This window comes from Salvelinus alpinus, chromosome 1, assembly GCF_045679555.1.
Source record: "Salvelinus alpinus chromosome 1, SLU_Salpinus.1, whole genome shotgun sequence".
NCBI lineage: Eukaryota > Metazoa > Chordata > Actinopteri > Salmoniformes > Salmonidae > Salvelinus > Salvelinus alpinus.
Genome location: NC_092086.1, coordinates 86,798,150 through 86,814,418, shown reverse-complemented (window position 1 = coordinate 86,814,418; position 16,269 = coordinate 86,798,150). Strand labels below are relative to the sequence as shown.

General features: G+C 44.5%; 1 protein-coding gene across 9 annotated transcripts in view; it reads right to left on the bottom strand.

Moving 5' to 3' along the window:
- auts2a (activator of transcription and developmental regulator AUTS2 a) overlaps window positions 1–16,269 on the bottom strand; it is a 503,450-nt gene that overhangs the window by 138,754 nt on the left and 348,427 nt on the right. For all 9 annotated transcript variants that reach the window (XM_071330223.1, XM_071330265.1, XM_071330254.1 and 6 more), the window contains one exon: window positions 2,558–2,587. In XM_071330223.1, the coding sequence (XP_071186324.1) occupies window positions 2,558–2,587 (30 nt within the window). The remainder of the gene's footprint in view (window positions 1–2,557; window positions 2,588–16,269) is intronic.

The following is a 16,269-nucleotide window of genomic DNA, read 5'->3' as shown; positions in this document are numbered from 1 at the left end:
GATTCAAGACCTTATGAAAATGGCTTGTTTGATGTTCAATTAATTTGTTTAACCAAAAATGAAAAGATAACAAAATGAAAAGTAATTCATAAAATGTAAAACATCCACCGAGCGGCGAGGGCGTTTTTTCATAGGAGGGCAAAAGGGCTGGTGCTCAGGCACTGGTTGAGCCCTACCTGTGCACGTGCCTGAGTGTTGACTGCCCTTAGGAGACAGGATGTGTTAAAAGAACACACACACATACTCATCCACCACACACGCACGCACGCACGCACGCACGCACGCACGCACGCACGCACGCACGCACGCACGCACGCACACACACACACACACACACACACACACACACACACACACACACACACACACACACACACACACACACACACACAGAGAGAGAGGCGAATAGCTGGCTCTTATCAGAGCCCCTGCGGCTCCTGTCACCACAGCAGAGGTCTCTCTACACCAGGCAGAACGTGATTTCTCCTGGGAACACTTTTCCATTTCCTGATTCTGAAGGAAACTAAATAAGCCATGTTGGTCCTCATCTGAATACATTTGACCCGTTAAAACGACTGTACCCCCCCCTTCCTCTCCACCTCCGTTTTCTAAAGTAGAACACATCCACAGAATGCAAATAATCCCAGTGGTGGGTGGCTGGAGAGAGAGAGAGAGAGAGAGAGAGAGAGAGAGAGAGAGAGAGAGAGAGAGAGAGAGAGAGAGAGAGAGAGAGAGAGAGAGAGAGAGAGAGAGAGAGAGAGAGAGAGAGAGAGAGAGAGAGAGAGAGAGAGAGAGAGAGAGAGAGAGAGAGAGAGAGAGAGAGAGATTGAGAGAGAAAGATGGATAGTGTGTGAGAGAGAGAGAGAGAGAGAGAGAGAGAGAGAGAGAGAGAGAGAGAGAGAGAGAGAGAGAGAGAGAGAGAGAGAGAGAGAGAGAGAGAGAGAGAGAGAGAGAGAGAGAGAGAGAGAGAGAGAGAGAGAGAGAGAGGGAGAGAGGGAGAGAGGGAGAGAGAGAGAGAGAGAGAGAGAGAGAGAGAGAGAGAGAGAAAGATTGAGAGAGAAAGATGGATAGTGTGTGAGAGAGAGAGAGAGAGAGAGAGAGAGAGAGAGAGAGAGAGAGAGAGAGAGAGAGAGAGAGAGAGAGAGAGAGAGAGAGAGAGAGAGAGAGAGAGAGAGAGAGAGAGAGAGAGAGAGAGAGAGAGAGAGAAAGATTGAGAGAGAAAGATAGAGAGAGAGAGAGAGAGAGAGAGATGAAGCGGGAGAGGCTGATGCCTGGCAGGGACAGATAGTGACTGAGGTGACTACAGGGTAACAGGGTTGACGCTGAGGAGCGTGAGCTTCAATTACTCCGTAACACAGAGGGGAACGGTGGCAGTCAGCGATCAGAGCTACCCTATTTACTAAATCACTCCTCTGTTATTTTAACACACAATTAATCTATGACAGAAAGGTACTGCGTGGCGCTCGGCTCTGTTCATCCCCACTGTAATGTGAGCCGGGATGAATTAATAAAATCGCTGGGGGGATTACAGGCTAAGGCGCGTTGCTGAAACAAAAGGACTTGCCACGGCGACAGGGGTAATTTGAATCGACCGCACTGAGTAAACAAAAGCGACTAAGCAAAACAACAAACAGCAAATGGTATTCTAAATCATCACGCTGTCGCTGGATTTACAGTTGCAAGTTTACTGTTCCTGGAAAACATGGCTCCTCTCAGAGGGATATGTGAATACTATGCAGTATCTGCGAATAAGTTCAGACCACCGGCAAATATCCAAGTTTGCAACATATAGACCAACTCAGAGCCACAATGTTTTGGACAAACCTACATTACAATACAGTCTCTTTAAGATAAGAGACAGAGATATAATATGAAGATAGGTAAATAATAGTGTTAACACGGAAGAACTACACTTTTTATGAAGACAGTGACGCACATTGCAGGACACAATGCTTCTGTGAGGAACAATTACAGAAAATACTGTATAAACCCTAATGGAAAGCCACACAGCCATTACACTTCACTGTAATCTAAAGCCATAACAGTTCAATTTAGATTACGTACATCATTTAGTCATATATAATTAATGTGCAGCTAATTAGGCCTTTCCAACGGTTATTAACTAGATGTTTAATTCTAATTAAATAGAAATGCATACTTAAAGAAAGTCTAATATTTGATCCTCGTTGAAACCACATTGATAAAAGATATATGAAAATGATCTGCGCTATCACTACAGTGGTAATGCTAAATTGTAATTATTTCGCCTCTATTGCCTTTTAATTGCATTACCTCCCTAATCTTCTACATTTGCACACACTGTACATATATTTTTCGATTGTGTTATTGACTGTACGTTTGTTTATGTGCAACTCTGTGTTTTTGGTTTTATTGTCGCACTGCTTTGCTTCATCTTGTCCAGGTCGCAGTTGTAAATGAGAACTTGTTCTCAACTGGCCTACCTGGTTAAATAAAGGTGAAATAAAATAAAAAATAAAGTTGCAAGAAGGAAGAAATGGCTCCTTGGAGAAAGGTAAACACTAAAATGGAGTCTTACCTTGTGTTCCTGGTCGCTCTCGCTGTCACACTGTAAGATAAAAGAGTAACATGATTAGAATAACTAGGCATCTACCGTGTCTTTAATTATAAAGTCCCTCGCCCTTCTTTTTACTTGACTTCATTTAAATGTGAGTGTACATAATCTAATGTACCTAGTCACACAGCACATCTTATCAGGTCTTTAATGGAGACCTCAGTACAGAATAGTATTTCCATCATATTCAATGGGCGAATGTCATTAGGCCAGTCCATTATACTGTTTAGCGGAGACATGGACTAGAATATGAAACAAAAGGGCCCACAAAATATCTCATGCAAGCATCTGGTCGTTCTTATTAAGAATCAGAACAAAACATTCTGGAGCTGGAGTCTCAAAGGACAAGGAGCACTGGAATTACAATTTTCTGTGATGTAGGTCTATTTTTTCTTATTTTTTATATATAAATGGTTGAGGAGCAGGATGGAACGATGGAGAGAAAAGAGAAACAGAAAGGGGGCCTTTAAAAAAAAAAAGGTTGGATTTCAGTTTTCCTTCCCCAATTTCAATTTCAAGGTTCACTTAATTCTTTATCAACTAATTAGCGGGATGCTGGGCGGCCGGCGGCCCTCGAAGTTGTGCATATGGCCGAGGAGCGGGGAGGCACTGGAGTCGGTAATGAAGAAGGCACTGTGTGTGTGTGTGTGTGTGTTTGTGTGTGAAGCGGGGGGTAGTGTCGATTAAAGCACAGAGGGTTTATCCCTGTGCCAGCACAGTATGGGGTGATTGACTGACAGCGCTGGGAGCCAGGCCACGGTGGGGGCCGGGCCCCTGCCTGCCTAAGCCTGGTGGTTTTTATTTTTTATTTTCTGTTGAGCCGGATCCCTGCTGCCTGCTGAGTTCAAAGGTAGAAGGCAGGCTGGGCCTCTGGCTCTGTATTCCCCTGGCTGACTCGACCAGTGGAGAGGGAGAGGGGCCCGCACTGCACTGTGAGCTCAGCAGGAGCAGGGCATCCAATTTTCGGGCCTGTACCACACAGCCCCAGGGGCCAGCCCCCGGCACACTGCCATGACGGTCAGCTCCAGCACCTCATAAATTATGCAGAGGCAATAAACGCACTGAGAAAACACTCTCTCTCTATCACTCCTTCCTTCCCCCCTGCGTTAATACACAGTACACAGAGAGCCAAGCCAACAGCCAAATGTAGACTACATAGCCTGTCAGCTGGAAACATAAACAAGGCTAATGTACACTATTACATACAACAATGCATGTTCAACAAATCATGCATGCTAACTGTAACTACGTGTATATATTTACTCCAGTAAGTGAATAAAGGGGCCTGTCAGTGCATCTCTCATGGCACGGTACAGAGCAACAGACTCCCACACAGAGTTAATGCAAGAGCAGACAGGATATGATGAGTTGTATTACTGTCTGAACTACTTCCATGTGTTTAAGCCTTCAGACTGTGACGAGAGTAATGTGACCCAGGACTCATTAGTGTCTGCAGTCTCTGTGCAGAGCACACCAAGCAGAGCAGACAGGCAGGCGAGGAGTTAAAATAATGGGGACATTTATTTTTTCCACTGTGTTGTGATCCATAAAAAATGCCTCCAGCCTTTCTGTCTTTCTTTCTTTCTTTTCTTTTTTTTCTTCCCCCCTTCCATTCCTTTTTCCCATGCCTGCCTGTGCAGCCAATTGCTTTGATTGCCGAGATAGAAGCAGGCTGGAATGACTTGCCCTTGCTTGTGAAGCAAATGGAACACGCTAATAGAAGTCATCGTATTACCCGATGCAAAAGTGCCATAGCTCATTACTTTAAGATAAAAGGATATCATTGTAGACGGCGAGCAGAATTGACTTTCTAGCGGCGCGACTTGATGATGATTTAATCAACTGCTCTCTTTCGCTTCTCATCTCTTCGCCTGTCGCTTCTGCAGGTGCCACTACACGAGACTCACACAGCTAGTGGGGGAAGAGAAGAGAAAAATAAATTGCTGTCATTACTTCTTTCCCCGAGAATAGAGGTATGCTAATTTCTCCGCCGTACAAAGGGAGTGGGAGAGAGAAAAAAGAGAAAACTTAATAAAATGGAAATACCTTTATAATGAGCAAAGTAAGAAAGCCTGAGATCAAGACTGACAGGCAAGGGCAGGCAATTTGTACGTCCTTTAAGCACAAGACGCCACGCTCCCTCACACTCACTGCACTACACAGGGAAAAGCAACCAAAAATAATAACGCTAAAAAGATAAAAACATCTCTGACATAGGGAGCCGTCAGTCACTGATTAGTGATCATGGTGCGTTAATATGCAGTTATGCAGTGTGACTCGGAGAGAGGAGCACCATCATTGGCAAATCTACTGTGTTCTTTTCCATATACTGAGTCCCATGTTGAAATACAGAGGCACAGTAGGGAGCTAGATAGTATCACTGTGAGCCAAAGGTTATGAGGAGGACACATCTCAACTACAGTACTGTTATGGTTGCACATTTGAAAGTTGGATGATTACAGACATGACAGGTAGACATTTTATTTCATTATTATATTACATTATTCTATACTGAAAAAAATATAAACACAACGTGGAAAGTGTTGGTCCCATGTTTCACGAGCTGAAATAAAAGATCCCAGAAATGTACCATACGCACAAAAATATGATTTCTCTCAAATGTCGTGCACAAATTTGTTTACATCCCCGTTAGTAAGCATTTCTCCTTTGCCAAGATAATCCATCCACCTGACAGACGTGGCATATCAAGAAGCTGATTAAACAGCACCTTTTGCTGGGGACAATAAAAGGCCACTCTAAAATGTGCAGTTTTGTCACACAACACAATGCCACAGATGTTTTGAGGGAGCGTGCAATTGGCATGCTGACTGCAGGAATGTCCACCAGCGCTGTTGCCAGAGAATTGAATGTTAATTTCTTTACTATAAGCCGCCTCCAACATCATTTATGGAATATGACAGTACGTCCAACCGGCCTCCCAACCGGATATCACATGTAACCACGTCAGCCCAGGACCTCCACATCCAACTTCTTCACCTGCGGGATCGTCTGAGACCAGCCACCCGGACAGCTGATGAAACTGAGGAGTATTTCTGTCTGTAATAAAACCCTTTTTTGGGGGAAAAACACATTCTGATTGGCTGGGACTGTCTCCCAAGTGGGTGGGCCTATACCCTCCCAGGTCCACCCATGGCTGTGCCCCTGCTCAGTCATTTGAAATCCATAGATTAGGGCGTAATTAATTTATTTCAATTGACTGATTTCCTTATATGAACTGTAACTCAGTAAAACCATTGAAATTGTTGCATGTTGAGTTTATATTTTTGTTCAGTATACATTATAATTATTCGAAAGGGTTTTAAATGATGATTGCTCATGAAAAGGAGTAGGTATAGTACGCTATTAAAAGCAGTGAAATCTAGTGCAATATAAAAACAGTACTGTAAATAGGAGAAATAACAGCAAAAACTATTTCAGAAGAAAAAAAAAAAAAACTAGGGCATGAATATGTAGAAAAACAGGAGGGCAGCAGCCCTAGAAAGCAATACACTAGCCAGGCCCAGTGGTATTCACACAGCCCTAGCATTATACTGTATAACCCAGACCCCAGACCTCAGTGTTTAGGTTAAGTAACAGAGGATTGTCAAACATTACCCTCAGCGCTAAGAGCTGTTGATGTTGCCCTGTATCCGGTGAACCTCTGATTACCCCGACTGCCCCTCCATGACCCCTTCTCCCTCCACCTCCACCCCTCCATTTGGCTGAGTGCACTTACACATTCCCTACAATGTGTCCAAGCATCACGGCTGTTGTTTATATCAAACTCAGTGTAGGAGAAAATTATTCTGTGTCCGTAAGCCTCTGTAGACTCCAGCTGAGAGTAATATCAGCCCAATAGACATAGGAGACAGGGAACAGACAGGGAACATGGGGAGAGATGTCCTGAATTGTCAATGATTCAGCTAGCTCTGCTCTGCTGTCCTCTCATAAGCAACATCAGTGTCTGTCTGTGTCTGGCTCTGCTAAACTCCCCAACAGAAACAACTATTGTCATAAGGAGTCTTGCCCACCACATCAAACAGAGATGCGTGAGAGAGATGCACGCCATGGTGTGTACTGTATCTACTCAGATACAAAACGTTTAGGCATAGAATCTGGAATCATGGAATCTGTGGTTCCAAATGCACTGTTTCTCAAATGCAAACAGATGCTACGTCAATCAAATAAATATCCTTCCTCAACAACCATTCAGAGAGGCATGCTGAAGGGGATTTATTCTAATTTCACGTCTCTAACATCAGCACTAGCCTCTGATCTAATATTCTCTCAAATGTCAACTTCTTCAATATGGATGGGCATTGTGCCATGCCATCCCTAGTCTGGTATTAGCCCGAGGTGCCGCTGGTCACTGTCCATGACCCTATGTATGACAGTACCGTTGATATCTGCTTCATTTAAAGGGCCAGTGGAGCTGAGGACTGGGGATGGTTATCGTCCTGGGCCACATTTCCTGCAGAATCACTGAAGGGGTTAAAGCTGAGGGACTTCCTAAATAAAGGATAAATAGAAAGGCCTGTCTGTCTGCCTGCCCGCCTGGAAGCTAGTGGGACAGCAGCATGAAGGATGGCAGGCGGACAGCACAGTACATCACTGGGGCCGAGCTCCCTGCCATCAAGGACCTCTATATCAGGAGGTGTTTAAAGAAGGTCCGGAAAATCTTCAAAGACCCTAAACACCCGAGCCATAGACGATTTTCTCTGCTGGTGTAACAGTTTAACTTTACATCCGTCCCCTCGCGAACCAGGGACCCTCTGCACACATCAACAACAGTCACCCACGAAGCGTCATTACCCATCGCTCCACAAAGGCCGCGGCTCTTGCAGAGCAAGGGGAACCACTACTTCAAGGTCTCAAAGCGAGTGACGTAACCGATTGAAACGCTATTAGCGCGCACCACCGCTAACTAGCTAGCCATTTCACATCCGTTACACTGGCACACGGCAAGAGGTACCGGTGCATCAGGTCTGACACCAACAGGCTCTTGAACAGCTTCTATCCCCAAGCAATACGACTGATATATACAGTGGGGAGAACAAGTATTTGATACACTGCCGATTTTGCAGGTTTTCCTACTTACAAAGCATGTAGAGGTCTGTCATTTTTATCATAGGTACACTTCAACTGTGAGAGACGGAATCTAAAACAAAAATCCAGAAAATCACATTGTATGATTTTTAAGTAATTAATTTGCATTTTATTGCATGACATAAGTATTTGATCACCTACCAACCAGTAAGAATTCCGGCTCTCACAGACCTGTTAGTTTTTCTTTAAGAAGCCCTCCTGTTCTCCACTCATTACCTGTATTAACTGCACATGTTTGAACTCGTTACCTGTATAAAAGACACCTGTCCACACACTCAATCAAACAGACTCCAACCTCTCCACAATGGCCAAGACCAGAGAGCTGTGTAAGGACATCAGGGATGAAATTGTAGACCTGCACAAGGCTGGGATGGGCTACAGGACAATAGGCAAGCAGCTTGGTGAGAAGGCAACAGCTGTTGGTGCAATTATAAAAAAATGGAAGAAGTTCAAGATGATGGTCAATCACCCTCGGTCTGGGGCTCCATGCAAGATCTCACCTCGTGGGGAATCAATGATCATGAGGAAGGTGAGGGATCAGCCCAGAACTACACGGCAGGACCTGGTCAATGACCTGAAGAGAGCTGGGACCACAGTCTCAAAGAAAACCATTAGTAACACACTACGCCGCCATGGATTAAAATCCTGCAGCGCACGCAAGGTCCCCCTGCTCAAGCCAGCGCATGTCCAGGTTCGTCTGAAGTTTGCCAATGACCATCTGGATGATCCAGAGGAGGAATGGGAGAAGGTCATGTGGTTTGATGTGACAAAAATAGAGCTTTTTGGTCTAAACTCCACTCGCCGTGTTTGGAGGAAGAAGAAGGATGAGTACAACCCCAAGAACACCATCCTAACCGTGAGGCATGGAGGTGGAAACATCATTCTTTGGGGATGCTTTTCTGCAAAGGGGACAGGGCGGCTGCACTGTATTGAGGGGAGGATGGATGGGGCCATGTATCGCGAGATCTTGGCCAACAACCTCCTTCCCTCAGTAAGAGCATTGAGATGGGTTGTGGCTGGGTCTTCCAGCATGACAACAACCCGAAACACACAGCCAGGGCAACTAAGGAGTTGCTCCGTAAGAAGCATCTCAAGGTCCTGGAGTGGCCTACCCAGTCTCCAGACCTGAACCCAATAGAAAATCTTTGGAGGGAGCTGGAAGTCCGTATTGCCCAGCGACAGTCCCGAAACCTGAAGGATCTGGAGAACGTCTGTATGGAGGAGTGGGCCAAAATCCCTGCTGCAGTGTGTACAAACCTGGTCAAGAACTACAGGAAACGTATGATCTCTGTAATTGCAAACAAAGGTTTCTGTACCCAATATTAAGTTCTGCTTTTCTGATGTATCAAATACTTATGTCATGCAATAAAATGCAAATGAATTACTTAAAAATCATACAATGTGATTTTCTGGATTTTTGTTTTAGATTCTGTCTCTCACAGTTGAAGTGTATCTATGATAAAAATTACAGACCTCTACATGCTTTGTAAGTAGGAAAACCTGCAAAATCGGCAGTGTATCAAATACTTGTTCTCCCCACTGTAGCTATCAAAATAGCTACATGGACCGAGTTTACCTTGTATCTTATTGACCATTTATTTCAGGATTTTGTCTCTATGCATATTCACAGGGCACTACATACTCACACACACTGTCACTCCAACACACACACAAACACCCACTCCACCATTTGCTCACTCACACATAATATCCACATACATTTATACTGACTCTACATACACGTACACTCACTCACATACAAGCTGCTGCTACTCTGTTTATCTTATATCATGTTGCCTAGTCAACTTACCCCTATACATATCTACCTCCATCACTCCAGTATACCTGCACAAAAATATGGTATTTCCTGTATACAGTATGCCCACTTACTTACTTTGTGTATTTCATATTTCTCGTTAGTTTTTTTCTACTATTATATTGTTATTGATTATTGCATTGTTGGGTTTTGAGTTTGCAAGAAAGGCATTTCACTGTACTTGTGCATGTGACATTAAAACTTGAAATGTGAAAAGCCATTGTCAGAGTCATCTCAGACGGTGCCACTTTGATGTGCCGCCGTCAAGGGCTCCTCTTCCTTTTTTCTCCCTCCCAGAGTAAAGCTGCGCGTCCTGATGGTTTTCTGATGCAAACAGTCGCATGGCAAAATGGTTTTGTCCCCTCCCGCTGCCTGCTCTTCCATCTGCTGCTGGGGCCCGGGCGCCGCCGACCGCCTGCCTGTCACAGTGTGCATGGAAATTAGCTAGGGAGGAGGCGCTCGCTTGTGCTAATTACATTTTAATCATTGGAAATGTGTTGGCAAATCAAGGCTTGATTGCCATCTTCGAGCCCCGCGCTCCTCCCTGCAGAGCAGAGCGGAAGGGAAGCCTGCCTGCCATAGAGGCGTCTGAGTCCGGGCCTGCGCCTCCCCGCTCCTCCCTCCCCTTAACTCCCTGCCTCCCTCCCTCCTCATGCCTCCCTCCCACAATATGGCGGTGTGCCGGGCCTACCACTGGGCTGGGCACTGGCGTGTTATTCACAGGGAATAGAGGTGATGGTGGTGAGGCTGGCAGGGATCCGTGCCATGATCATTCTCACATCCCCATGCCCACGCAGGGCACAGTCTGCCAGCCTGCCAGTCTGTCCCTGTCCCAGTACCACCACTGTGAGCTGAGTAACAGAACATGGCAAATCCACCCTGGTAGTAGGCGGAGACTGATGAGCTCAGGGTTTACAACTTATGGATCACAGTCAGGACTGAGGACTGGAGCAGACTGGGCCAACAGGACAGACTTACAAATTAGTTTCTATCAAAATAAAATTGAGAGAGTGGATTGCTAATTCGAATGTCTGCCTATTATGATAATACCTTCACTTCTGACAGAGAGAAAGAGAGAGGAAATAAGGGAGAGAAAGGAAGGAAGAGAAAGATAGTTTTTCTCATTGCCATCCGTCTTGGAGATGGGAAGCAGATATACTGTCCAGTCAGACAGGCTTCTCCAGACAGACACACCAAAGGCCTGTGCAAATCAAATCCAACATCCACTTCCTCCAGGTACCCAGGCCATTAGGCTACCATAGATCTCAATGAGAAAGCCCAACTGTAACTTTAGCCTCTAACTCAGAGGAATATTAGGTGTGAACTGAACGGCACAATATACCGGTAACATTCTTCATACTAATAACTCTTAATCTAGATCAGGTTAATTTGTTTCACATACTTACATTAACAGCTAAATGATACCAACCGCACTAGCGAATCACGCTAAGGGATCACGGTGGAATGCATTTAAAATAAACCCAGACCTCAGGTAATTTTATCTCCATGTTCCTAACCCAGAAAAAACATTGAAAAACCTTGCATTTCCCCGCCAATATATTCTTAAAAAGACAGTTTTACAAAAACACTGGGTTCCCAAATGGAAGGAAATTCAACATGACATGTCTGACTAGGGTGGGTCATTAAAATAAAGCCAAGGTCTGTAGCGATGGCATCTAACATCTAATTTCCCCAGCATCTGCTTGATGTCTAGCTGTCATATAAAGTATGGAGGGGGAAGAGGGAAAAAATGACAACCACCCCTACTAGCTGGAGTGCTTCAGACAGTCTGCAGCACAGCCACAGTGACATAAGGCTAACGTCTCCTCCACTGGCCAAGTGTGTCCCTCCCGTCAGAGGGAGAGAACGGAGAGGGAGGAGCTGTCTGCTGTCTGGCTCAATATAACCAGGCCTGATCCACCCGCCAGATCGCCTGTCCACCCGCCCGTCAACCCCTATCCAATTGCAGCAGGCCAACATCTGAAAGCAATTTTCTTTCAAATTTACAACTTTATCCAGACAACATTCATTTTGACCGCGAACTGAACGCATTGGAATAGTGGAGGGATGGAGAGAGGGTGGAAAAAAGCACCCTCTATAAAATAATAAGAGCTTTATAGTCTGTGACCTCTGGTTTCAATACCCGAGAGTGCAATATTAGGCGCATTCCTTTAAAGTTGTTTTCCTCTGGAATCTGCCCAGGCTTATTGAAAGAGCATTCGAGAGAGAGAGAACTTTCTTGGATGAGGTTATTTTTTATTATTATGTCTATATTGGTTAATCTCTTATGGTTTACATTAGAACAACACCAATAATGGCAAATTGGAGAGCGGGATCTGTGTGTGTGTAAAGGGATTCCATTTGGAGGTGTTAGCTCAGAAGTGTAAAAGATGAATGCTTGAAAGGCAGGCACCTCTTTGCAAGGGGGAAAATCACACACACACACACCATACACAGACATATTTCGCCTGGGGTAAAAAGATGGGCTGCGGGGGTAGAGAAGGTGTAGACGTGTGTCTGTGGGTGCACGTGTGTGTGTTGGTATCTGCGTGCATGTCGGGAGGAGGTGGTGTCATTCTTTAAAATAACTTGTCAGTTAAGCTGCTCTCCTCAGCAGATGTGCCGACAGAGCCCTGAAGTGGTGCTTGGCACAGACAGATGGTGCCGCAGGGCACAGCACTCAGCTGATCTACAGGGGTGGGCCCCGCCTGCCAGCCCCCGCCCGCCAGCCCACCCTACCAGGGACTGGGAGGGGGAGGAGGGGAGGTGGAGGAGGGAGGGCACTCCGCTTCTCTATCAGCAGGCAACAAATCCATCTGTTACACACAAACTCCAAGTTCAACATCTCAGAGTGAAGAGGCATCTCAACATGGTTCTCTCAGTCACGGTGTGGGGAAGGGTAGTGCGGTGAGGGGTGTAGGGGGTGCCTCAAGGTGGGAAGCATTTACTGAAGGTTAAAGGATTTAAATAGAAACACACACACACAGACACACACTCAGACACACACTCAGACACACACACACACACACACACACACACACACACACACACACACACACACACACACACACACACACACACACACACACACACACACACACACACACACACACACACACACACACACACACACACACACACACACACACACACACACACACACACAGCATCACACCTGCACCCCATTTTCCTGTCTTGTCCAACGTAACCTAGTTGGGGAGTAGGGGGGCCAAGCAGATGCTGGCTTAATCAAAGATGAAGGAAGGATTTTGAGACAATTACATACATCAAATTGCATTGTTTGCGCCATTATGGCACGTCCCCTGAGACAGGTCCACTTGGTGTGAATTTTAATTAGTGCACACATGGCATACATTAATTAGCATTGATGTCAGTTGGCATCTTTACTGCAGCAATCTATTCTAACACACAGACAGAGGTCACATGCATACTGTGATTATGTCAATATCAGCCTAATTTGCTGCATGTGTTCAGGTTCATGTATAAAGACTTCAACTTATAATAGAATGCATCTGACTAAATCTGACTAGAAGGATATGCTAATTAAAAAAGGTATATATATAAAAAAAAAAAAAGATGTACAATTCAGTTAATCGGAAGTCATTGGTTTGAAGTCATTGGCAAATTATATTTTATCCTGTTACTGCACACAAACCCTACCTCTTAAAGACAGCAGCTGGTATTATTACTGAACCTGTGGCTCACATTTTCAACTTGAGTCTCTTGACCAATTCCATACCCAGCATTTGGAAATCAGCTTATGTCCTCCCACTACTAAAGGGTGGAGTCCCTCAGATGCTAATAACTATTGTCCTATCTCTAAACTCCCTATCCTGGCCAAAGTCTATGAATCCCTAGTGAACTCAGTTAAAAAACGTGTTAATTGAAAAGAACATACTGAGTGTGGTTCAGTCTGGCTTTAGATCGGGGCACAGCACCACAACTGCAGCCATGGCAGTGGCAAACAACATCATTAATGCACTTGATAAAAAGCAACATTGTTCTGCTCTGTTTGTGGATTCATCAAAGGCCTTCGATTCCGTTGACCATGAATTGTTGCTAGCTAGACTCAGTAACATTGGTCTCAGTGAAGGGGCAATAAATTGGTTTAGGAACTATCTTTCTGACAGAACACAATGTGTATATACTGACAATCACAAGTCTAGCTTTCTTGAGATTAATAGAGGTGTGCCCCAGGGTTCCATTCTAGCTCCTGTGTTGTTCTCAATTTGTATTAATGATTTGGGAAATGGGATGCAACCACCAAAGTTACATCTATATGCAGATGATACAGCCATATATTCATGTGCTCCTTCTCTGGTTCAGGCTGTTGAGCGCTCCAGACTGTTTTCAGTCACTGGAGGCCTCCCTTTATGGTCTCAAACTGGTCTTGAATGTACAAACAACTAAATTCATGACCTTTACCAGGGCTAGAACTCTGCCAGAGAATGTTAGCATTGTCACATCTGGTGGCTTATCCATTGAAAAAGTGTCATCCTACAAATACCTAGGTATATGGTTGGATGACAAGTTGTCCTTTAAAGTTCATATGGAAAATCTTGTGAAGAAGCTTAAATTGAAATTGGGTTTTTGGGCTTGTTCAGGCCACTTTTCTCTCTGTAATTGATTATGGTGACTTGTTGTATATGCATGCAGCCTCCTCCGTCTTACAGAGACTGGACTCTGTTTATCATGCATCCTTGTGCTTTATTACAAATGCCAAGTCACTCACCCACCATTGCACATTGTACCAAATGGTAGGTTGGATCTCACTTTATATGCACAGAAAGATACATTTGTATGTGTTCATCTACAAAGCCCTTTTGGGAAAACTCCCTCTTTACCTCTGTAGTCTGGTCTCCTTCACCATCAGCAGTTACCATACCTGGTCTGCTAGGTGGTTGCTACTTAAAGTCCCCAGGACATTTACAGTATTAGGCAAGACTGCCTTCTCTTGCGCACCAGACACATGGAATAGTCTACAATCCATGCTTCATCTAGATATATTAGTGCCACTGAATGAATTTAACATTTTGATGGGAGACTGTTACAGAGGAGTGTAAATGCTTTTTTTAGGCTGAATCATGTTGTTGTATTGTATTGTTGTATGTTTAATTATGTAATGTATTGATTGGTGCTGCCTTCTTGGCCAGGTCTCCCTTGGAAAAAGAGACTATTGGTCTCAATGGGCTTTTCCTGGTTAAATAAAGGTTAAATATGTATTTTTATTTTGAAATGAAACATAAAATACTGTGAAAAGCGGTCGCTAAATGTAACAGTCGTGTTACATTTAGCCCGTCTACCCTATGCACTCAATGTGAATGGTGAGCTCTAATTCGCCAAAATAACTGTTGTAAATTGGTTGTTAACTGGTTGTAAATTGGTGCAGTTTGGAGTTGAGAAATAAATGTAGGTGGAATAAAAAGCTGTGATCCTCCGTTTTTAACAGAGGCCATTAAAACTGCTTTAAAATGTTTGTTTTTTCTAATACTGCATTAAGAAATGTTGTGCAATGACTGGGCATGCATTCTAGCCCTGTTGCACTTGCAATTTGAAAGCATCTCAAGAGGAATATTTTTTTCTCGCATAGAATGTTGACAAGGTGATCAATTGAAAAGGTAAACTATTCTAATATGGGGTTGTCTGACTTTGCTGTTAGTTACTCATGTTGTTGGCTGAGGAAAGGTAAATGTGGACAACCATTTTTAATTAGATATTTAATAGTTGTAGGCAAAATTCACATTTTAACCCTGGGCGTACTTCCTATTCTGCCTCCCCCTCCCAGAGCTGAGGGTGGGATTAGGTGCTCTGTCTGGCAGGCCTCTAATCACTAAGCTCCTCACACCTGACGGCACACTATTAACTTTCACCGTCACTCGTTACCCTGTGGGTCGTTGCCCATCACATCAAGTTTTTATTAGGGAATTTTCCTCGTCATTAGCCAAGGCCTGGAATACGAACCAATAATATTCATACCGCCAGCTCAAAATGACGTCTGTGGATTTCCATCATCATTGCAGCCGCAGAGCCTCTATCTCATGCAGCTGACACACATAACAATCAGCAGTCCATAGTGTGTGTGTGTGTGTGTGTGTGTGTGTGTGTGTGTGTGTGTGTGTGTGTGTGTGTGTGTGTGTGTGTGTGTGTGTGTGTGTGTGTGTGTGTGTGTGTGTGTGTGTGTGTGTGTGTGTATTCTCCAGGTATCATTACGGGCTCCATAAAGCTCCTCTATATGCCTGGTTCTGTTAAAGAACAGGAAGAACGGAGAACGGAAGAGGAGGCTCAGAAGATGAGCGGAGCGCCAGCCAGCTGACACCAGTCTGAGAGGCTCTCCTGTTCTGCCAACAGTTTGCCTCCAGTCCGATCCATAAAGAGGAGAGGAAGAGCGCTAGCTAGCTGTCAATGCTAACAGCCCCACAGACAGTCCCTGCCAAGTACACAGCTGAGACACACAATAGGCTAGCACAACTCCCTCACTGCAATTCACATTAGAACAAATACAGCTGCTGCTTTTTTCGCTGGGAAATTGCTTGTAGCAAAGCTCCTTTGGGGAGGTTTGAAGTTTGTTTCTTAATAACTGAGATATTGGAATATTTCAAGGAATCGGAGCACAGATGGGGCGACGTGCATGCAGAGACTTGGCTCCCTCCTATATTACACATTTGTCCTAAATGTATTCTGTATTAATCTTCTATAGCCTACAGCATATTAATTATTTTTAAACCACAAATTC